Source organism: Telopea speciosissima, chromosome 1 (assembly GCF_018873765.1).
Source record: "Telopea speciosissima isolate NSW1024214 ecotype Mountain lineage chromosome 1, Tspe_v1, whole genome shotgun sequence".
Taxonomy (NCBI): Eukaryota; Viridiplantae; Streptophyta; class Magnoliopsida; order Proteales; family Proteaceae; genus Telopea; species Telopea speciosissima.
In genome coordinates this window covers 1538230-1561355 of record NC_057916.1, presented here as the reverse complement: position 1 = coordinate 1561355, position 23126 = coordinate 1538230, and the positions used below count along the sequence as shown (strand labels likewise).

The 23126-nt window shown below is 39.5% G+C and overlaps 1 protein-coding gene across 1 annotated transcript in view; it reads left to right on the top strand.

The window, feature by feature from the left end:
* LOC122668186 (serine/threonine-protein kinase STY46-like) overlaps positions 1–23126 on the top strand; it is a 46144-nt gene that overhangs the window by 835 nt on the left and 22183 nt on the right. The window contains exons 2-7 of the mRNA XM_043864781.1: positions 122–236; positions 9309–9424; positions 9620–9739; positions 11001–11073; positions 11566–11676; positions 13805–13855. Coding sequence (XP_043720716.1) covers positions 122–236; positions 9309–9424; positions 9620–9739; positions 11001–11073; positions 11566–11676; positions 13805–13855 — 586 coding nt within the window. The remainder of the gene's footprint in view (positions 1–121; positions 237–9308; positions 9425–9619; positions 9740–11000; positions 11074–11565; positions 11677–13804; positions 13856–23126) is intronic.

Sequence of the window (23126 nt, the reverse complement as noted above, 5' to 3'; positions counted from 1 at the left end):
TAGTGGTGGATTATGTATATTAGTTAGCGAATATAGGCGCTTCGTTTCTCCGTCTAGTTCTATGACGTTGCTTACAGCCCGGACCTTCAATAATGTGGCGTAACAAACTTCTTTGTTTCAGATATGTACTAGATGTGGACATGGATAGAGTGGAAGATGTATTGTTACATCAAAAGCTTCTTGCTCGAGCAAAGGATCCAGACAAGCGACCAGTGTTCGAAGTTCGTTACTTGGAGGTATTAATTCTCATTAGTTCAAATAGGTGGTGTTTTGAATTCTTATGGATCTTATCCCGATTTGAATATTTTGAGGGATCCTGCCCATTTGTCTCCTGTCTCTTGAGACCCGGAGGATATGTTTAATGATTTTTTATTTTCATTGCCTCAAATTGGCGAAGGTAACTTGAGTGTTATGGAGGATAAGCAAACACTTTTGTTATTAAAAATATAAGATCTTTGATGAGTTCTTGGAGAAGGACATCTTCCATTGATTAATCTGTCAAAGAATGTGATGCAATAATGTTAATGGCTGTTTTGACTCTCAGATACAATCAGATAAATGTACAATTTCCAAGGGCAAGCCCCTGTTGAACTTTCAGATTTTGATTTTTCTTGCTGTAGTATCTGAGTTATTGATACTAAAGATTCCTTGTAACTAAATGAGCCACATGGATTGTGGAGAAATCCCTGTATATATTCATCATTAAGAATAAATTTGTGGAAAGTTAATTTAGCTATCTATGATTGACCTCCTCATGTGGAAAAATCACCATGAACGTATGAAAAAGGAGAACAAAGAGAAATATGGTTTCAGTTAAATGTCGAAAGATCTTGTGAATAGCTTTGATGCCTTTGTTTCTGCTGAATTCAGAGTATGACAATAACACATGAGCATATTATTGCACCACATGCATTCTGTGATAGTCCTCAGATTGTGAATTTACCTATAATTTTCACTCATGCACACGGAGACATGGGTAAAAAAAAATGAAAATGAAACACAGCACTGATATTTGATTGCTATATACGTTTGATTTTGGTAGAAACTAGAAACTCTGGAGAACCTTTCAGCCATCCTATCTGATATATGTAGTGGGTGGCCACTTAGTATTTTGACCTTTTGGTCTCTTAGGCTTAGACCTTCCTAACTGACCAGTAATTGTGAACTGATGCCTCAGAAGGGAATTTTAAACTTTTGGGTATGAGGTAATCAATGACGACCCTCTACTTTCTAGTTTTCCTCTATCACTTTATGCAGATATTGCACGAAAGTGCTACCAAGTGATATAAGGAAATTCGTGTTAGCTTCTTATGACCTAGCCTCTTTCAAATCCTTATGTATGGTTAGGTTTCCTATGTATATTGCACTAGTTGATTCAGCCATGGACTTAGCATTAACAGTGCTGAATTTATATAATATATAGTGACAATGATGAGAAGTCTATTCCAGTGCGTCAACAATGAAAAGGTTCCTCATTTTATTGAAGTTCGCATGTTATTTTTGGTCCTCCTCCTGGTTCCAGCCAAAGGTTCTCATGTTGGGGGTTTGAGAATTTCATATTTATTTCAAGATTGGTTAAATAAAGGATAAGGTCTAGTGCTACCACCTAGTTCATTTAAATAGAAATTACCTTGAAATTCAGTCCTTCCAGTCCAGAAAGTTGCCACTTTGCATAAAATTGTTAAACTTGAATCAAGCTGTCTAAAAGGCCCTACCCAGTGCACAAGGCTCCCGTGTTTTAGCAGGGTCTGGGGAGGGTCAAATGTACGCAGCCTTACCCCTGTTTCCAGAACTTGAACCCGTGACCAAGCATTCAGCAAGTGAGCACTTGAATCATGCTGTCTCATGCAGGAAATTTTTTAGCAGGACACTTGTTTAGACAACACTTCTGTTTTTCATGTACAATATATCTTATAGAATTTTTCATGTTTTCTGATATAAATACTATAAAATTTTCTTTAGTTTGTACTTTATAGTTTTATATAATAAAATGTGCTCCCTTGTATATGTCATTGTTCAGCTCAGTTGCATGGGTTTGCTGTGTCTATACCTTGTTCACATACTTGACTAGCTAAAACTACTTGAATTGGTATTTATAGAATAGTTCAGTTTTCTATGTAGCAGTAGATAATTCACAGGTCAAATATAGGGTTTGAGGCCATTGTTGGACAACAAGAGATGTCTAATCTTCATTTCTGAATTTAGGTCTAGCAAACTTTATATGGTCCCCTTGGCATCCCAGAAAAAAAAAAACATGTCCCTTTGTTTCAAAAGGAATTTGACATAGTCAGATAATGAGTTGGATAAATTTATATATTCGCTTGGATTAATTGAAGGTGTTCATTCAGCCATGAGTCAGAATATGGTTGTATATAATTATGTGTTTTTGGGGTTGTGTGACCTATGACCAACATAATTGTGTTTTTGGCATGTCTACATGTCTTTTGGTGAAAAAGCAGCTTCTTGTAATGGAAGATAACCTATTTTTTTTTAATATTTTTTGATGGATAAGATACCCTACCTTAGTTTGTTAGTGCATTTGCAGTGGAAAGAAGCTAAAGTGATTTGAGGGGAAAGAAAGAAGCTTTTCATCTATTATCAAAGTTCCATTTTGGTGGAAGGTGTCTTAACTCTTAAGTTCAAAAGAAGTTATCAAGGTTAGGAAAATTTTTGACTCTATTTTGGTTGACTATTTGAATGAAAAAACACCTTCACCCCTCCCAGGTGGGGGTCAAGGGGCCTACTGAAAGTAGTATAATAACCAGTTCCCCTTCAAATAATGGACTTCCAGTTAGAGCTAAAGTCTCCCTTTCAATATCTGTACATTCTTTGCATATACTTTCCATGGGAATGCACATCCGTATAGCTCATATGGTCATACCCCCTTTTAGTTCTTGAACTTACAATTACCTGATGGGACTGGCATGAGGTGTCGGGCTGTCGATTGTGGTATTTATATTCTAAAGGTGCCTTTTTGGTCTGGTCTTTCCATGACACTCCATGGGATGTCAGTGGTGGGAGGTACTTGAATTTCACTTTTACAGGTGTGTTATGTGGAATTTTATGGGAACTTCTTGGATAGAATCCTTATGGATCACCTAATTCATTGAGGTATCAAAATTGTAGATAGGTATACTGTCTGCAATTGCCGGAGACAGTTGCATTTCTTTATACATTTGTCGCTTTGATAGAAGCTGTATCCTTGTCTTAACATTCTTTTCTGGGTTTGAAATTCCATATTTGAATCGTATACTTGTAGCCAGGTAATTTAGATTCAACTTTCTCAAGATCATTTGGTGGTATCCCTCTTTGCCATACCATGGGTCCGACCTCTCTAGTCTTCTCTACTTGGCCTAGAGTTCCCTCCGGTGATAGAGAAAATATCTATGCTGCATTATTCCATGTGCAATTCTATGGTTCATTTGGAAACATACGAACTTTTCAAGTAACTAAATGACCAACCCAAAGACCACACATGTATGGGGGTTTCTTCCTCTATGGCTGGTGTTGGATGTGAGAGTTCTTCTCTATCAAGTTGAAGATCTTGCTGTATTCCTTTCTAACCTTTACAATAATCTTCAAATCAAGTGCTGTCTTGGTTACAAATTTGGCATATTCCTCACCAACCTGCCAACCCCCTTTTATTTCTCACAGGAAGGTTTTTCATTATGCGCAGTGTGCATCCACAATGTGGCAGCAACTGAGTATATTTTCTTGTTCTGCCTGTAAGCCTCAAAGGTCTGAGAATTATCAGCCTTATTCAACTCACCAACAATGCAATTTCCTTCCCAACCTCCACTTCTTTCTTTATTTCAAGCCTCCCTATCACCATCTACCAACCTACCACAGTCCCACTTTTGATCTTTCCTCATTTATATTGTGTGGTATTTGCGGGTTGACTACAATAACAATCTCGATAGTGGTGTTTGCTCAACCTTGAGCGAAGTTTGTAACCAAACTAGGGAATCCTAGTTCCCTACCATGAATTTGACATTACAAGGTCCTCACCTTGTAAGATCATTTAGCACCAAGATTTCCTAAGCTCTATCAAGACAGTATGTCCAGTGGTCCTCGCCTCTGTCAAATATTTGAGAAGCCAGATTTCCAGTCTTGTAGATTCGGGGATTACTTTCAGAAATACTGGATAGTTTGTAATGGGCCCTCTATTCATCTTGTAGTGCAAGTTGCAAAAATGGCTGAAGCACTTTCAGCAAGAGGGGCCTCATACTGAACCGTTCATTACAGGATTCAATAGCAACACCTCAAAGGTGGTTCTGAGTGCATTATCACTTTTCTTCAAGACCACAATAGGTCATCTGGATTCTGGCATTATATGACTCAAATTTTGGAGTTCACTGTCCAACTGGGTATTCTTTTGCCTATGTTAATTCACATGCAAACCATCTGACGAACCTAGGTATTCTTTTCCCTATGTTTGGTTCGGCATAGTTGTCTAGGCATTGCCTAGGAGACCAAGCTCCTTGGACGCCTAGGCGGGCACCTTGTTGGTGTCGCCTTGCATTGAGGCCCCCCCCAACGCCTTGGGTAGCGTAGAGGCCATGACAACCATGTCGTTTGGGTTTCATAACCTCCCCTACTCCAAGTATCTCCTCTCTAATTTTCATTTATGTAATAAGGGTTACTTGGCATTGATTCATTTCTCTCAGTTAGTAAAAGATATTAAATTGTCAAAATGGGTAAATGATCTGATTAGCGCATTGAATGATAAAAGAGAAGGTCAAACCAGTTCAAAACAATAACAGAGAATAAGAAGAGGGAAGGAGGATGAAGAGAAGAAGAGGGAAAGTGAGGTTTGTGCAAGAATCACTTGGGGATAGATCGATTCCTCTCCATATAATTGATCAGATCTGTCCTTCAGTCCACTTATATCTATTGGTCTGGCATTTTTGGGTTACTCCAGGCTGTTATTCCGAAGCTAGAAGCTCTTATGTGCTCCTTTCTTTGGAAAGGATCTGATTGCTCCAGATTCCTTCGCCCTGTCAGTTGGGCCTCTGTCTGCCTCCCAAAACAGTTGAGTTCTCCGTCTCCCATTTTTTATATGCTAGAATATTATCAGTGATGTAACTCAACTTCCCTTGACTTCATAGGGATAGTTTAATAGAGTGTGCTCAGTCCAGATAGTTGGTGATGTCCAACTTAACAATGGATATCTGGTTATTTGGACTCTCCAAAGTAATAGTCCTGGGGTTAACACTACTTGAACCACCAGTCGTGGCTTCTATGGGGCCACTGACCACTGACATTACATGGGGACACACACGAGAAGCCAGTTGGCACAAACCAGATGAAGAGAACACACTCTACCTAGAAGTTCCTTCCTAACACCAAAAAATATTTCCAGCCCACAAAAGAGTCACAAAACTTGAACAAAAGTCAATCAAATGAGCATGCTAATGAAGGAATCCATTCCATTACAATCCACAAGCTTTAAATAGCACAACTCACCAATAAATAACACTGATTAACTCAAATATAGCATTCAAAGTGAGAAAACTGCAAGCAAACCAGAAGCATGGTACAAGAACTCACCGAGATCTCACCGAAATCTTGGTAATGTCTCGGTTTTTTGGATTACCGAGACGAGCTGCCTAGTGAAATAGAAATATGTCTCTCGGCCAAGATCTCAGGCGAGATCAAGATCTCGTTTCAACCAAGATATCACCTAACCTTATATAAAAATGAACAAAACTTGATCAAGACAGTCGAGATTTCTCCGGTTTCGGTGAGTATTTCTCTGGTTTGCCATTTTTTACTTAAAACTTCATCTTTCTTCTCAATTTTTGATGGAAAATTACCGCATAACATTAACAAACGCGTGGAAACGTTGATCTACATCAAGAATCTTGTGGTTTGAAGAAGATTTGCACATTCCAAATCTGGATCAGGACCATGGTGCCCCACTACGTACAATAGACGCTTGCGTCACAGACAGTCAGAAGCTCAGGATGAGGACATGAGTATGAGGACCATGCTTGAATGTTTCGGAAGCATGAGTATAGATACTACTGGTGAGTGTCAGTTGTGGCATGCATCTCAGCCTCAATATGACTATATGAGTATGGCCATGAGAGCACCGGTTCCGAATATAGTGGCTACGGTCAGTGTGGGTAGCCACTAGGATGGATATAGAGGATGATGCTTCCCACAGAAGTAAAGTAGGATGGATGAAGTGGAGAGGAGCATCTGGAGTTTTATGTGACAAACGCATGCTTATTAAGCTGAAGGGGAAATTTTATAGGACAGTAATAAGATCAGTGATGACATATGGAGCGGAATGTTGGGCAGTTAAGAAGAGTAATATAGATAAGATGAGTGTAGCGGAGATGAGGATGTTGAGGAGGATGTGCGGCAAGACCAGGAGAGATGGGATAAGGAATGTTTGTATTAGAACTGAAGTGGGAGTTGCACCAATCCAGGACAAGCATCGTGAGAGCCGTTTGAGGTGGTTTGGTAATGTCCAAAGGAGACCCATGGATGCACCAGTAAGGAAGAGTGACCAGACTAAATTTGAAGGAGCTAAAAGAGGTAGGGGCAGGCCTTAAAATGACTATTGGAGAAGTGGTGAGAAAAGATATGCATATGGTAGGGCTCGATCCTAGTATGACCGTGGATAGAGTTGTTTGGAGGACAAGGACCCGTGTAGTCGACCCCTTGTAGGTGGATGTTCCTGGGATGCTGCTTTGACTACTGCTTAGGCTTTTTTCCTTTAGTAATTTATTTTATTTTATTTATTTATTTTTAATCCCTTATTATCTTTTCTTCCTTCTATTGCTCTTATGTATATTACTGTCATGATCTTTTTGGATTTATGTAGCTGACCCCATTTTTTTGGGATAAGGTTATGGTGGTTGTTGTTGTTGTTGGTCAGTGTGGGCAGCCGCAGTTAATAAACTCTGTACATGAGTTCGACAGTTGGAGCACTGGGTCAGGTTTTGTGGACGACATATTCACAGTCCCAACCCAGCCATATATTCTGATAGTAGTTCAATAGTCTGGTGGCATAGCAGTGGATCGATCTCATCACAACCGCCTGTTCCATACCCTAGGATAGGGTACCTTAAGATAGTTGATGACAACACTTATATGAATTGTGTCCAAGATTACGTGCTATTCATCAGTAACACTATGACATGGGAATCCTATGTAGCAGATTCAGAGGCTTACATGATTTGGCAATATGGCTTGGGATGATAGAGATATATGTTAAGATTAATGTATTTTACACTTTTACATTTTTAATGCTTATTTTTTAAGTTGTTTTATATTAATTGTATATTTTGATTTAAATTGTGTAGAATAGGGCCTATTAGTACGTCGTAGCCTACCAAAATAGGGTCTGAAGTCAAACTCCTATTTGGACTTTGATTTTGGACAATCTGATAGTTCCATTGTGTTTAAATGGCCCAAAATAGGCTGTATACCAAGTTTCATGACCAAACTAGGTCAAAAACCCACTGAAACCATCAACCGAGTTAATAAAAAAAAAATGCACCAACTCGCCGAGATTTCAGTCCAACTCGGTTTTTTGGCTGGGAAACCAGTACTGAAACCGAGTTCTCAAATCATGACCAGAAGCTGGCGATACTACAAAGCAATAGGAATTCAAGTTGCAGTCAAATACATAGTTGTCACGTCGTCACGGCAATCCAAGTCAGTGGAGGATGTCATGCCGATATATCGACATGTCGCCCGCCATAGTGTTGCCATGGTGATCATATCGACCATGTTTTATTTTTTATTTTCTCTATTTTTAATGTCATATAGTATGCTATAATATATACCCTATAACATTAAAAATTAACATGAAAGTGTACTACTAATCTACTATGGTTTAATTCATGAAAGTGTAATATCCATTAGTGTATATGAAATCATGGATTATCAAATAATTGATAGCAATAGTCTTGCTGATAATAAAGTTGAAAAATCATGAGAGTTGAGATATGATTCATATGAAAGTGATACAAAAGTTACAAAACAAAAAAACAATTACAAGAACGTAATTTATATTGAGTGAATAAAGCTAATAAACAACCCATCTAAATAAAAAAAAAGAAGTTGCTGATGTGAATATGTGATTGTGTATTAGTCAATAGTGTATTAGTGTTTTTTGTTTGATGTTTTTTTAATTTTTTCTTATGTTAAGGAAAAAGCATTAAAATAAAAAATGGTTAAAAAAAATTATTGTTAAAAAATGAAGTTTTATAATTTGAAACAACCATGTCGCCCGATATGGCCATATGTCGTGGTATGGCGTCCATGGCAGCGCCATGGCGACGACATAGAGGCCATATCGGTCGATATTCTTGCATCATCCATATCGGTGGTCGATATGCCCACTTCTCCAGCGATATGACGCCATGGCGTCGATATGGTGACGCCATGACAACTATGATCAAATATAGTATCGTCTTCACAACAGAGGTTTTGAGAGCTTGAAAGAAGGCCCTAGGGAGATTCAAATGGGCCAGGACTCACTTCAATGGATGCCGGATGAGAGAGAAGATGACACTCAAACATAGACCTGTTTTTCTTTCTTACTCATCAATTTGTCTTCTTAACTTCATAACTTTTAATCTTCTGGTTGATGGCTGGACACCTTAATCTACTCTTCTTACATAATGCAGCCTCTTTTGGAACCCTCTACTATTCTAGGGTTCCAACTTCCAACTTTGGAGGCATAGCGGAAAGGCAAGTTGTTGGTCGACTCTCAAACCAGCATTGATACCAAGTTCAAAACAATAGCAAAGAATACGAAGAGGGGAAGCAGGATGAAGAGAAGAGAAGATGAGGAAAGAGAGGTTTGTGCAAAAAGCACTTGGGGAGAGATCGATTCCTCTCCCCTATATTTACTAACTTGAAAGTATTCATGAAATATTACATAAATACTCCCATTCTAACATGAGAATGCCTAGGGAGGTCAAATACATGCTTATTTACCAAAGTATCCATAATACCTTCACTGCATGTACTCGAACTAAACCTGCTTTCCCCTTTCAGGATTGGCCTTCAATGATATTTGTGGGTTGAGTTTTACAGTTCCTTTTGGTTCTACGACATTATCTGATCTAGCTGTTCAGAAGTTCATAGTAGCATTAGTTATTCACTTGCTTATGTTCTTAATTGTTATTGTTCTCTGTTCAGTGATTTGTCGTAGGATCTCGGTTACTTATGTCATTCATGCCATGTTCTTAGCAAAGATGCAGGAATGCCAATTTTTTTCCTACTGTTTTGTTAAAGATTACCATTCAGATTCTCATTGTACTGTCTTTCTATTATGATTGAAGACTATACAAACTAGCAAGGTCGGAAATGATGATCTACAACAATGTTGGAGGAGTCATACTGCTTCAGGGGTGGGTTACAATGTTGAACATGAAGGAGTTGTGTCATCGCAGGAAAGGTATCCCATTGTTAGGAAATCTTAATTTTATCATACTTTTTAAATTTTTATCTATTCCTTACCCTCATAGTCCTTCCACCTAGGGAACATGCAAATGGAGTTGTTAAGAGTTTTGGTATTTCCGTCCTTACTCATGGTGTTAATAATAAAGTTTCTTTTTCTTTTGATTTGTCTTTGGACTATTAATATAAGTAGAAATGGGGGTTGTGAGATTGACTTTGAACCTTGCTCAAAGCTTGGCGACTTAAATTTGGATGTTAGAAAGATTGCCGAGGACATGGAGAGAAGATATCTTACAGAGACATCTTCTGGAAGGTACCTTTTATAGCTTGCATTTGTTGGTGAATATCTTTTTTCTTTTTCTTGTTTTTCATTTTTTTCAACTGGTGTTTTTTTATTGTGAAATACTGTTTTACGTAGGCCACATAATTAAAAGATGCTAGATGTCCTACATCTTTCTCCCTTCCCTCCTCTTTGTTTCCATAATGTAGTAAAGATGGGTACAATGTCTTTGGTGATGGACATGATGAAAGCTGGTACCATGGTTATTGGTCCCAATCTAGATTGGCCCAGAAGACTGAACCGGTGGAACTGTTACCTACCATGAATCTGTACTGATATCACATCCAAGACAGATAGAGCACTGCTAGAGAGCAATATCTGGGGGCTGATATGGTCAATTCAAACATTGGAAGATAGAGCACTGCCTAGAGAGCAATCTCTGTGGGTGTCTCTTTCTACCATGTGGGGGCTGATATGGTCAACTCAACCATGGGATAAAGAGAGCTCCCGGTGTGTTTTCAACATGTCAAATTTTGTGGCCCACTTCCTAGTGGATTTCTTTCTTCCTTAGTACATCCAGAAATCAAACTGAGTGCAGGGCTACTGTCCAATTGATTGGAGACCATGTGGTTGGTCATCTGTCAGATTATTAAGCCAAAATAAATTGTATGGTTTAATACCATGTATAACCTTTTCTCATAATACCATCAGCTCCCCAAGTCTGAACAAAATTGACCTGTTGATTTTGTCAGACTGTTTAATGTGTTTTGGCTGAATCGTACCAAAAACCAAGGGTTATATGGGCAACTTGTCCATAAAATTTTGAGTGCCAACAAAATCTGTTACTTTGTATATGAGAGAACCCAAAGGCACTTGCGAGGCTCCATCTTTGAGGTTTTGAATGAAAATCAGCTAAGGCACAGCCTGGGATTGCATCCTTGCCCCACTAGGTCATAGCCGGGCTTGATCTTTGAGTTGATGCCCAGCATATAAATAGGCTGGGATTTGCCTCAGCTGGACCCGTTGAGCCTGCCCATTTACAACCTCGTGTAAATACAGGAAATAGTGAAAACAAATTGGGTCTTTTAGATCTCTCAAATGCTTCAATTGTAGAGTGGATATTTTGTTTTTGTGGAGTCTATATTATTGTTGTGTTGCTTATACGTTTAGGCAAGTACAATACATGTTTTTGCTTTCCAAATACAATCCTTTGGCTTTTCTAATATTCAATGGTTACTTGCATTTGCCTATGTGGAGGTAGTAATATTCTCTTTGGGCGAATATGATGGTGTAGGCAGGAAATTTTGGAAGTTCCGATACATGAAATTATATTTTCTACCATTGACAAGCCCAAACTTCTCAGCCAGGTATTTGGATATCCCCATGCTTCTTTTCTTGTTTATAAAGCATGCCGTTAAAGGCAAGCTCCCTGATATATTTATTTCATCTATTATTTTCTGTCTACAGTACAGATTACTGCCCCCCCCCCCTCTCACAATTCCCTTCCATATTTACTAAGGTAATCCAATTTCCTTCCACATTTACTAAGGTAATCGTTTTACCAAGGATATAGAAGTGAGTTATCACATGATCAACAAGGTCAATGGAGGTGTGGAACTTGTGAAGTGTCTCTTTAAGAGTTTGATATTATCGATAAGTAGCTATTTAGAATAATTTTCTGATCCTTATTTTCTTTACCATTAAATTTTTGATATATTGAATCTGCCTGAAACCATGTAATTGTCACATTAGCCTAATTGGTGTTAACTTTATACTTTAGAGTACCTCCTCTTCCTTTTTGTTTTAATGCTTACTTTGTGGCTATATGAAGCTTCTAACCTTCTGCCATGGTCTCCTAGCTCTCCGCTTTGCTTTCTGATATAGGGCTGAACATCCGTGAAGCGCACGTGTTCTCGACAACTGATGGCTACTCATTGGATGTGTTTGTAGTGGATGGATGGCCTGTTGAGGTACTTTCCCCTTGTTTTAAACGATATTCCTCCTTTCTGCGTTCTGATTTCTTTTTAATATGTCACTAACTTCAAAGTTTTCTGTTTTCCCTACAAAAAATGCTATTTGTTTTGACTTCAGTGAGATTTCTTCTTGTTATAATGCCTTTTCTAGTCACACACCCTCCCTCTCATATGTGTGAGTTGTGTTTGGGGTGGGGGTGGCAGTGGACGGGGTCTCTGCCATAGTTCCGGAAATGTGTTGAAACTGATTTCAGGTGCTGGCTTAACACAACTCCAATTGGGATTGCCATGGTATTCGCGGGACACAGATAAATAACTAAAAACTTGGTTAAATGTTGCCCAACTTACTGAAATGTTATATTTTAAAATTTCAACACAGAAATTGGCAAACGTTGCTGAAAAATGTGAAATTAATTACCTTGATAACTTCTACTAAAATTCAAGTAATTAAATGTGGTTCAAAAAATCTGTTAAAATTGAAGCAAGTTTCTTGAGTACTTCTCCTTTGAATGTAGCCAACGGGATATACACCTGATTTTCATTTACAGTTCCGGAAATCTGTTAAAATTGAAGTAAGTTTGTTGACTACTTCCTCTTCCACTATAACCGACATGATACATACTTGACTTCCATGGATTACAGAGCTCCAACCAAACTTCATTAAATTTTGATTCATTTGGAATCAAAGCAATATATGTTTTAAGTTTTTAATAGAAATTATGAACATTGCCAAACTCAGGTGGAACTGTGGAATTACCTTGATCACTTAGAGCAGAGTTTGTGTCATGTGCCATGTAAGAAATACTTATTGGGAAAATTTTATTTTCCACTACAAATTGATAAAATGTAATACACCATGCAGTGAGAATGGTGGCAGACACATCAATATGGTCTCCTTAGCTTGAGAATAACCAAAGTTGTCCTATTCTATCTAAGAGATCATATAGTATCTCATAAGGACCATGCTGGTTCAGGGAGGGTTCTCTAACTTTTAAGATATGCTAGTGATGTCCACTTAACCCATAAAACCAGATTTTTTTTATAATGCATTGAAGTTCATAATGGGTTAATCAAGATTGTGCTGGCCAAGGAAGCTTTTGGGATGTATGAGACACATCAACAAGGTCCATTGGCCCAAAATGATCAAAATGCTTGGCGTATATTGAAGGGATCCACGAAAACGAATACAAATCGATCCTACCGGTGGAAGAAACCATTCAAAATAAAACTACAAACTAGGGTTTCGATCGTTACTGAAACTTCACAGATGCAAAGTATACGAATCGATCCTACCAGTGGAAGAAACCATTCAAAATAAAACCACAAACTAGGGTTTCGATCGTTCCTGAAACTTCACAGATGCAAAGTCTCCATGCGATCATAGCCCTTTTGCGATAGGTTCTTCCCACATATACAACTTTGCATTCCCTTGGATCCAAGTTCCTCCACGATCAATGGGGTTTTCACAAAACCCTAATCACCACACTCAAATAGAGTGCTCTCATTGCTAGGGTATATATATATATATAGAGAGAGAGAGAGAGAGCCCCTTAGCTAAGAGTTATACTAATAGCCAAATTTATTCTTTTTGGCTTTCCTAATACGAGCCAAAGACTAAAACCCCAAATCAAGTCCTATAAAACAGGAAAGACTAAATTAGTAATTAGGAATTAAATATTATTTTTTCTAACAATTTCCTCCATCCTAATATGAGATCTAATATGAGATCTTATCTCATATGAGGATCCAAAATCTGTGATCATGAAAAAGAATTCATGACCAATAAAAGCACTATACATATGGGTTAAACTAGTAGGAAAGAGGTAGGATCCCATTGGGATTCCACCTAGAAACTCCTACATGATTGCTTGCATAAATATACTTCTCTATTTCCTGCAATCTCTGTAACTCAATTGAGATCTTATAATTCTAGTTTCGGGTGGTGGCTGTGTTTTCCATGTTTGTGGATGTGATAATTCATTGACTGCAATAAACATGAATAACTTGTCCGTTATCCTATGGGGACAGTGACCTTAAAATATTAAGGAGCATTTTGATCTATTTCGTTTATGACAGGGATCTGTGCCAAGCCCAAATGTTGCTGACTTTGCAATGATGTGGTCAGGACACAGATGGTTTGCATGAAGCAGTGGAGAAAGCAGTGGCAACAAGTGAGGTAGTTTGTTTCTTGATATATTTATATTGTCGTCCTTTCTGGCATTGTTTAGGGTCTGATCATAGTCAGAACTCAGAACACAACCTTTCTTTTTTGTATTATATTTTTTATTGGAGTGGGTTCCCTGCTGTGGAAATAACTATTGAGGAAAAATAGTAATGAATATGTTTGATGAATGTGGTAAACTTCAATGCTTTATGAGCATTGCTACATATTATCCTTCTGATAACTCCAAATGTGATGTAGATACAGCCAGCATGAATGTAGTAGAAGTATACTAAAGATCAGGAATTCTTAATTGTGTTGTATCATTATATTAAAAGAATATCAGTAGCTTGGTGAGAGAAAAATCAAAAAAATTAAGAAGCCTTTTGAAGCCATGGATCCAATAAAACCATTTCTGTTCTAAACTCTGATGTATCCTCTAAATGTTTTCATATGGGATAGATATCTTGAGGTCCATGATGGATATGAAAAAGCGTAATTATTTTATCATTTTATATATGGAACGTTAAGTTATTATTATTCATGATTCTCAAACAAGCTTTTCTTTTTCATTTTTTCTGTTAATGCGGTTATCATGGGATGCTGCATAATTTCAATGGCAGATATATCTATTTAGAGCTACTCTGAATAATTTCCAATTACCGAAAAAGTGGCTTGGATGTTTGAAGTAGTTTAGGAGTGGCTCCTGTAGGTGGTTACTGGTTAGTGTAGGGAAGTTTCTTGAAGCGGTTTGACATGCAGAATGAAGGCCTTTGATTCATTGGTAATGACTGACATGTTGCATATTAGAGGAGCTAGAAATAGACCAAAAAATGACCTGGGGAGCAGTGGTTAGAAATAATAGGGATGGTTTTAACAACAAAATGATTTTAAATTGAGTTAAATAGAGAAACAGGATTCATGTAGCCAACGTCGTTGAGTTGTTATGACTTGGTTGAGCAAAGTTGCATTCTGTTCTTTATGTGGCCAACATCATAGAGTTGGGATGAAGCTTGGTTGAGTAAGCTGTATTCTGTTCTTTATGTTAGAACTTTTACTGATAGCATGAGGTATTGCTTGGTTCAAGTGTAGCTTATCCTCTGTGCTAATTAAATCTTGTTTTCTTACTTGTAAATCTCCACAGTGACATCATTTGTATTGTTTCTGCTCAAAGCATCTGTAGCGATCACCTGGTGAAGCTTATTTTCATGTTATTGTAGTGTTAGATGTGGGGGCTTTTCAATTCAAAACTGGATACCCTTTTTGAATCTTGCTCTGTCAGCATGCTAACCAGCCATTTTGATGACAATTGGCCCATTCATTTCTACCTTATTTGTTATTGCCCACCATTATAAAAATTAAAATGTAAAATTGACATCTATTTGGCATAATGATTATAATCAATTTGACCCTTAGTTCATGCATTAATGTATTTTTGGAAACTTCAGTTTTGGAATTCTTGATAAAAATGAAATTCTATATTTAAAGAAAACGTGTCGAACATAAAGGGACATACTGTCACTGTTGGTCAAAGCATCACACTATTCAATCAACATGGCTAGCCATGAGCTAATTGACTGTTTTTAGATAAATGTGGTCTGTTGCTGTTTGTTGATATACATTGTTGTAGCCCTTACTTAATAGCTCAAACTTTTGGGAGAAATGGTTGTAACATTATATTAAAGCCAGGAGTTCAGGTGTTCGATGCTTGGTAAGTGCAAGGTAATGTAGTCCTAGATTGGTAGAGGACCAACTAGGAGCCAGTAAACCAGGATCTGTTATGAACAGGTGAATCAGCTGGGTAAAAGTAGGGTAGGGTTAGGGTTTGATGTTAGGGTTAAGTTAGGCATGTGTAGGGGAGTCTAACAGTGAAGGTCTTGAGATGTTTTAAAGGAGGGTAAGTGTGCTGATTTGATTTAACAGCAAAATAGGGTTAGGGTTTCGAGTTTTGGAAAAGGGTAAACTAGGGGAGTCTAGGGTTTTGAGTGGGTGGATGAGGCTGAGGTTAAGATCAAGTGCAAGAGGGGCAGAAAGGGTAATTCGGCCCTGGTTTGGTAGGGTTTTGATGGGTGGATTGGTCTGTGCAGGTTTTAGGGTTTTGGGAAAACTAGAAAATAAAGGGGGAATGCTAGGGTTTAGGGCTGTAGAGGATTAGAAATAGAATTGGGGGATGGGGAATGTTTCGGACTTACTTGTAATGGCAGAAAGTAATTGGTCACAGCTTGTTGATGGAGTAACTTGAATTAAAATCGAATCTTTGGACTGAAACTAGAAAGTAGAACTTGAAGAGAACCCCCCGGGCTTCACCGTAAGGTGTCGATTGGATCAAACACCAATCCCACCAGCCTTGATCAAACACAAGGCAATCTTCACAGAAGAAGAGAAGTTGCAGCAGCTTGCAAGAGCAATTTAATTTTCAAAAGTGGAGTGTGTGGTGCTCCACGATTTTATTATCTTATATAGTTGGCCAATGGCCTTACTCCTAACCAGCCTAGGAGAAGGAAAGGCTCTCCCCCCGAGCTGAGCTCTATTACATCACCAACAAGTCATGTGACTTTTTAATTAGTCACATGACAACTTAAACACAAAGATTCTATTCTAAAGGAATAGTCTAAAATAACTTAAATTGGACCAGTGGTTCAACCGGTTCAATTTAAAACATAAAATAAAAACTAAGTATGGAAAAAAAGCTAAGTATGGGAGTCTACTACACATAGGCATCCCTACTACTCTAACTACTTGGACAGCAGCTTCTTCTTCTTCTTCTTTCGGATGTAATGCTTCAGCTCTGCATCAGGTCTGTTATGTGTTGTTGTGCCTCTACGCTTTGTGTCCCTTGGTGCCACATGATGGTGTCACATGCAAAGCCATGTGTGTATGGGCTTGGACGTGTGGGGGGTGTTGTTATGTGTTGATATACAATTTGTAACCCTTAACAGCTCAAGCTTTTGGGATAAACGATGTAACATGATCAATTCACTTCAGGTGGGGAAGTAATTGTTTCGTGGTGGTTCAGTTTAATCTGTTTCTCTTCAAGGGGGGGGGGAGATTAAAAATAGTCCATACATTTATCCCCCCCTCCCCCTCCCCCTCCCCCCCCGAAAAAAAGGAGTAATTCTGACCACCCAATTCATTTCAAAAGTGAATGATATTTTCATTTTACTTTTGAATCTTGATTAGTTAGTTACTTTATTCCCGATGAACTTATTTTCTTAAAAAAAAAGGTTTTTTTTCTCTTCTACAATGAATGAATAAGATTTATTGTAAAAAGAATATATGGTATGGCAACAAGTTGGTTGGGACAAGATCGAACCCTACACAAGCAGAACGAAGGACAAAACATTGCATATTGATTGAGAAATGCCCTGTCAAAGGAAATGCAGGAAATGCTACCACAGTGGATTTTCAAGCCCAAAATAGTGGAAGACTAAGCACCAATTGTTTGGTTTCTTGTCAGCCAACCTATTTTCCAATCACTGCATCCACAAATAGAAGATGTCCAAGGAAGTGGATATCCATATTGAACCCGAAAAAAGAAAGTTAATACTAATGATGTGTGAATATCTCGAAGCACCCCCACCTAAACTTCAAGGACCAGTGGCATGTTGTTTAATTGTTGTGTATATGTACATATTAGTCGTAGACTCGTAGTTGATTGAAAATGGAAATAGTACACTCATAGTTATTGTTGAAATAGGTTACTTATCCCCTATCCGATTGGGGTAAGCAGTCCTAATTCTATTAGGACTGCTTCCTAACCGATCGGGGAAGTACCCCTAGTTAGATTAGGATGTTTCCTCTTTATTCCCTTTTATTTTTCTCTTTTATTTTTCTCCTTTTTTATTGTTTATCTCCCTCAACCGAATCCTAGTTTGGTATTCCTAGTTGTACTAGGAATCCCTAATATGATTAGGACTGAGGTTGATTCCTATTTGTACTTGGATCCTTATCATTCTACTTAATATAAATACAAGGCCTGTGTGATCTAAGGATCTACAGAGTCTTACCCTAATTCAATTATCTCTACATGGTATCAGAGCTAATCTCGAATTAGGGACCATCTCCCACGATATTTCAGTTTTTTCTTTTTTTTTCTCTCTCGGTCTCTCCTTTCTCTTCTCCCTTGTTCTCTATTGTCACATAGGGCAGCACTGATGAGGTGATCTTTCGATCCAGTTGCTGCCCCCATTACCTCATGGATGCTTCTACATAATTCTGCTTGATAGGAACCAGCACTTCCAGCTTGCGCAAATTGGAGCTTCAGTTCTTTGAGGATTGCTTCTACTTCTAATACAAGGCATCATCTCCTTTTTTTTGAAGACCAGAAACTGCAGCAGGAATATCTTATTATTGCTTCATGTTCCTATCTCAGATCTGATCATAGTTTCAAGACCTCCTTGAGATCGATATTTACCAAATCAGGGTTTTTTTCCAAACCCTGACAATTGTCGATCTAGGAGTTTGAGCTCACTACTGTATCTGATTTTTTGAAGGCTTCTTCTCCACCTATTTGGACCCACTCGACAGCAATTTGGGCTCCCACAGTTCAGTTTTATTGAAGAGGACCTCCTTGAGATCGATATTAGCAAAATTAGGGTTTTTTAAAACCCTACCTCTATCGGATTTAGAGCTACTGCAGTTTTTTTTGGAATCTGATTTCAGGAAGATTTTTCTCCCATTCTTAAGGGCTCCTTATCCTCAGTTCAAGTCCATTCACTGCAGGTTTTTTTCAGCCCCTTGGATCCTTCATCGATTTCATCAAATTCAGGGTTTTTTCAAAACCCTGACCATATCGATATAGGGTTCTTATTGGCTGCTGGTTCTCATATTTGGGATATCACTTGAAGATATTTTTTGGCATTCTCTGCTGCCAGTATGGGTGACTCTACCAACTCTACAGCTACCTCGGATCATGATAGCAACAACAAGACAGATTATCACAGTTTTTCACCTAACCCTATCAAATTGGATGGCTCTAATTACCTTCTATGGTCCAGATCAGCCTCCTTTGCCATTGCTGGCCGTGGTCTCACAGACCATATTGATGGCACTAGTGTGAAGCCCAGTGATAAAGGTCCTGCTCAGACTAAGTGGCTTGCCAATAATGGTGTTCTCATGTCATACCTCATAGGCTCTATGACTTGAACTACAAGATAATTTTCTTCTTCGAATACGCCGACCGATTTGGCCTGCTTGCAAGGAAACCTACGGGTAGCTTGGTAATGATGCCCAAGTTTATGAACTTCGAAAAAAGGTACTTCACACTACTCAGGGAGACCTTTCTGTTTCGAAATACTATGCTACTCTCCGCAGCCTGTGGCAACAGTTGGACCACTTCTCTGATTGTCACCCTACTACAGTTGATGACATTGCTTCCTATAAAAAGCATGTGGACAAGATTAGGGTCTATGACTTCTTGGCTGGCTTAAATGTGGAATATGATCAGATTCGTGTTCAAGTGTTGGGCCATAAACCTTTTCCCACACTTGAACAATCTTATGCCCTGGTGTCCTCTGAGGAAAACTGTAGGGCTGCCATGTTGCACCCTCCTACTACAGATAGATCAGCTCTCAGGGCTGCTGCCCCAGCCTCTTATGCACCTAGTGGCACTGCTTCTCTTGGTGATTCTACTACAGGGAATGTTGTTTGTGAGCACTGTCACAAACCCTATCACACCAAAGAGAGGTGCTGGAAACTTCATGGGAAACCGACAGATTTTGAAGCTAAGTGGGTTGCCAAGACAAAGATAAAGACAAAGGCCAAGGCACATCAGACTGCGACTGTTACTGCAGCCCCTGCTACTGAAACTGGTCTATCCCAGGATGATATACAAGCACTCCTACGTATACTAAGGTCTTCTCACGCTAACGCTTCTACTACATCGCCTCATCGCCAATTCTTCGGCTCCTTCAGTGTTCACACTTTGCCCGGTCAGGTATTCCTTTTGGAGGTCATTGTGCTTCTGTGGCTTCCCATCCTTGGATCATAGATTCTGGAGCCACAGATCATATGACTGGTTCCTCTAGTCTGTTTCACAGATATTCTCCCACTTCTGGGAAAGATAAGGTCAAAGTGGCTGATGGTTCCCTTTTCTCCATATCTGGAACAGGAATCATACAATGCACTTATTCTCTTCCCTTGACTTCTGTTTTGCATATACTTAATTTTACTACTAACCTCCTTTCCATTAGTAGTATTACTCGTGATTTTAACTGTAAAGTCACTTTTTTTCCTTCTCATTGTGTATTTCAGGATCTGTACTCTGGGAAGACGATTGGATTGGGTAAAGTGCATGGTGGCTCAGACCGCTGATGACGTCGCTTCTCTCCATCACCACTACCATCTCCGCTGCATCAGAACTCCTTGGTCTCTTCTGAACTCTACCAGTGGCACTCTCGGTTAGGTCACCCCCCTTTAGGCATTTTAGCTCATTTATTTCCTAGTTTGGTCACCTACGTACTAAGGATGACTTTTTTTGTCAGGCCTGTGTTCTGGCCAAATAGACACGTTCAAATTATCCTATTTCAAATAAAAGAAGTTCTACTTGTTTTAATTTGGTACACTCTGATGTTTGGGGCCCTTGTCGGAAACCATCTATTTCTGGTCATCGTTGGTTTGTGTCTTTCATTGATTGCCATTCTAGGAACCACTTGGGTTTATCATTTGCACACTAAAAATCGGGTTTTCTCTTGTTTTCAACATTTTCATAAAATGATACAAACTCAGTTCCTGGCTACTCTCCAAATATTGAGAAGTGATAATGGAACTGAGTATACTGAGTCCCAATTTCAGAAGTATTTGGCTGACCATGGCATTATTCACCAGACTAGCTGTGTTGATACCCCTGCCCAGAATGGCGTGGCAGAAAGAAAAAATCGTCACCTACTAGAAATGGCCAGGGCTTTGATGTTTGCGAGGAATGTTCCCTCTCAATATTGGGGGGATGCGGTCCTCACTGCTGCCTATCTTATCAATAGGTTACCTTCTCGGGTTCTTGGTTCCCGTACTCCCTCTGATATTTTATTGGGCCATTCCTCCTTTATTGTGCCTCCCAAAGTCTTTGGGTGTGTGTGCTATGCTAGGAATACTAGCTCCCCTGGAAAACTTGAGCCTAGGGGGCTCCGTTGTATTTTCTTGGGTTATTCTCCGACCCAGAAAGGTTATAAGTGTTACCATCCCCCTTCCCGCCGTACCTTGGTTAGTATGGATGTGGTTTTTCATGAGACGCTTTCTTATTATTCTTCACCACCTCTTCAGGGGGAGAGTACAAGTGAAGATGTGCCTTTTGAGATTCCTCCATTGGAGGTTCCTCTAGCTGCTGCCCAGCCCCCTTTGGCTGCTGCCCAGCCTCCCACGGCTGCTGCCCAGCTTCCTTTGACTGTTGCCCAGCCTCCCACGGCTGCTGCCCAGTCACCTTTGGACATTGCCCCACCTTCTCTGACTGTTCCTCCCTCACCTACTAGGAATCCTTTACAGGGGGAGACCATAGAAAATAGTGATGTTACTGTTCCTATTCAGGGGGAGCTGACTCCAGTGCAGAGAACTATTGGTGAATTTCAGAAGAGAATTGACAACTCCAACATACTCACCTACACAAGGGGCAGAACCAACAGAGGGCAGATGCAATCCACTTTAGCACCAATACCCATTCAATTGTCGGCTCCAGATCCAGATCCTCCATCTCTTGGTAATCCCTCCTCCTCCGACCTACCTATTGCTCATCGCAAAGGTACTAGGATTTGTACTTTACATCCTATATCTCGGGTTGTCTCTTATAGTTCTCTTTCTCCTTCTTTTCGTGCCTTTGTTTCTTCTCTCTCTTTTGTTTCGATTCCTAAAAATTGGAAGGAAGCTTCTACAGATGGAAAGTGGAAGGCAGCGATGTTGGAAGAAATGGGAGCACTGAATAAAAATAATACATGGGAACTTGTGAATCTTCCTCCAGGAAAAAAACCAGTTGGATGTAAATGGGTCTTTGTGGTTAAACAGAAGGCTGATGGTTCTGTGGATCGATATAAGGCACGTCTGGCTGCAAAGGGGTTCACTCAAACTTATGGAGTTGATTATCAGGAGACCTTTGCACCCGTGGCAAAGCTCAACATCGTCAGGGTGCTATTATCCTGTGTTGCAAATCTTGGGTGGGATCTTTAGCAGTTAGATGTCAAAAATGCCTTCCTCCATGGAGAGCTTGAGGAGGAGGTATACATGGACATTCCACTAGGATTCTCTAATGACAGGACTAAGGGCAGGGTTTGTAAATTGAAGCGTGCCCTTTATGGTTTAAAGCAGTCACCTAGGGCTTGGTTGGGCAGATTTCATAAGGCTATGATCTTAGCAGGTTACAAGCAAAGCAATGCTGATCACACGTTGTTTATCAGACGACTTGGTAACAGGGTTACTCTTCTCATAGTCTATGTGGATGATATTGTGGTCATTGGTAATGATGATGCTGCAATCAGGGATTTGAAAATTCTTCTTGGCCGCGAGTTTGAGGTCAAAGATCTTGGTTCCCTAAAATATTTTCTAGGGATAGAAGTTGCTCGATCTTCAAAGGGCATCTTTCTTTCCCAAAGGAAATATGTCCTTGATCTATTGACTGAGACAGGGCTGCTTGGCTATCATCCTTCAGATACTCCTATGGAAGCTACTACAAAACTTAGGGAGAAGAGGGTGAACCTGTTGACAAGGGTGCTTATCAGCGGTTAGTGGGCAAACTAATCTACCTTTCTCACACACGTCCTGACATTGCAGTTGCTGTAAGTTTGGTGAGTCAGTTCATGCATGATCCCTATTCCTCTCATCTGGATGCGGTCTGTCGTATTTTGAGGTATTTGAAGTCGGCTCCAGGAAAGGGAATTCTTCTATCTTCCAATGGTCACTTGAAGATTGAAGCCTATACTGATGCCGATTGGGCTGGTTCCCCTGACAGGAAATCTATCTCTGGCTCCTGTTCCTTTGTGGGTGGGAACCTTGTCACATGGCGTAGCAAAAAGCAGAATGTTGTGGCAAGGTCTAGTGCTGAATCCGAGTTCCGTGCGATGGCACAAGGCATTTGTGAACTTCTGTGGCTTAGAGGATTATTGCAGGATATCGGTGTTGCTGTCCATCTTCCTATGATGCTTTATTGTGACAATAAAGCAGCCATTAGCATTGCTCATAACTCTGTCCAGCATGATCGTACTCAACACGTGGAGGTTGACCGACATTTCATCAAGGAGAAGCTTGAAGCTGGCCTCATTTGTGTTCCCTTTGTGAAGTCTACTGATCAACTAGCTGATGTGTTCAC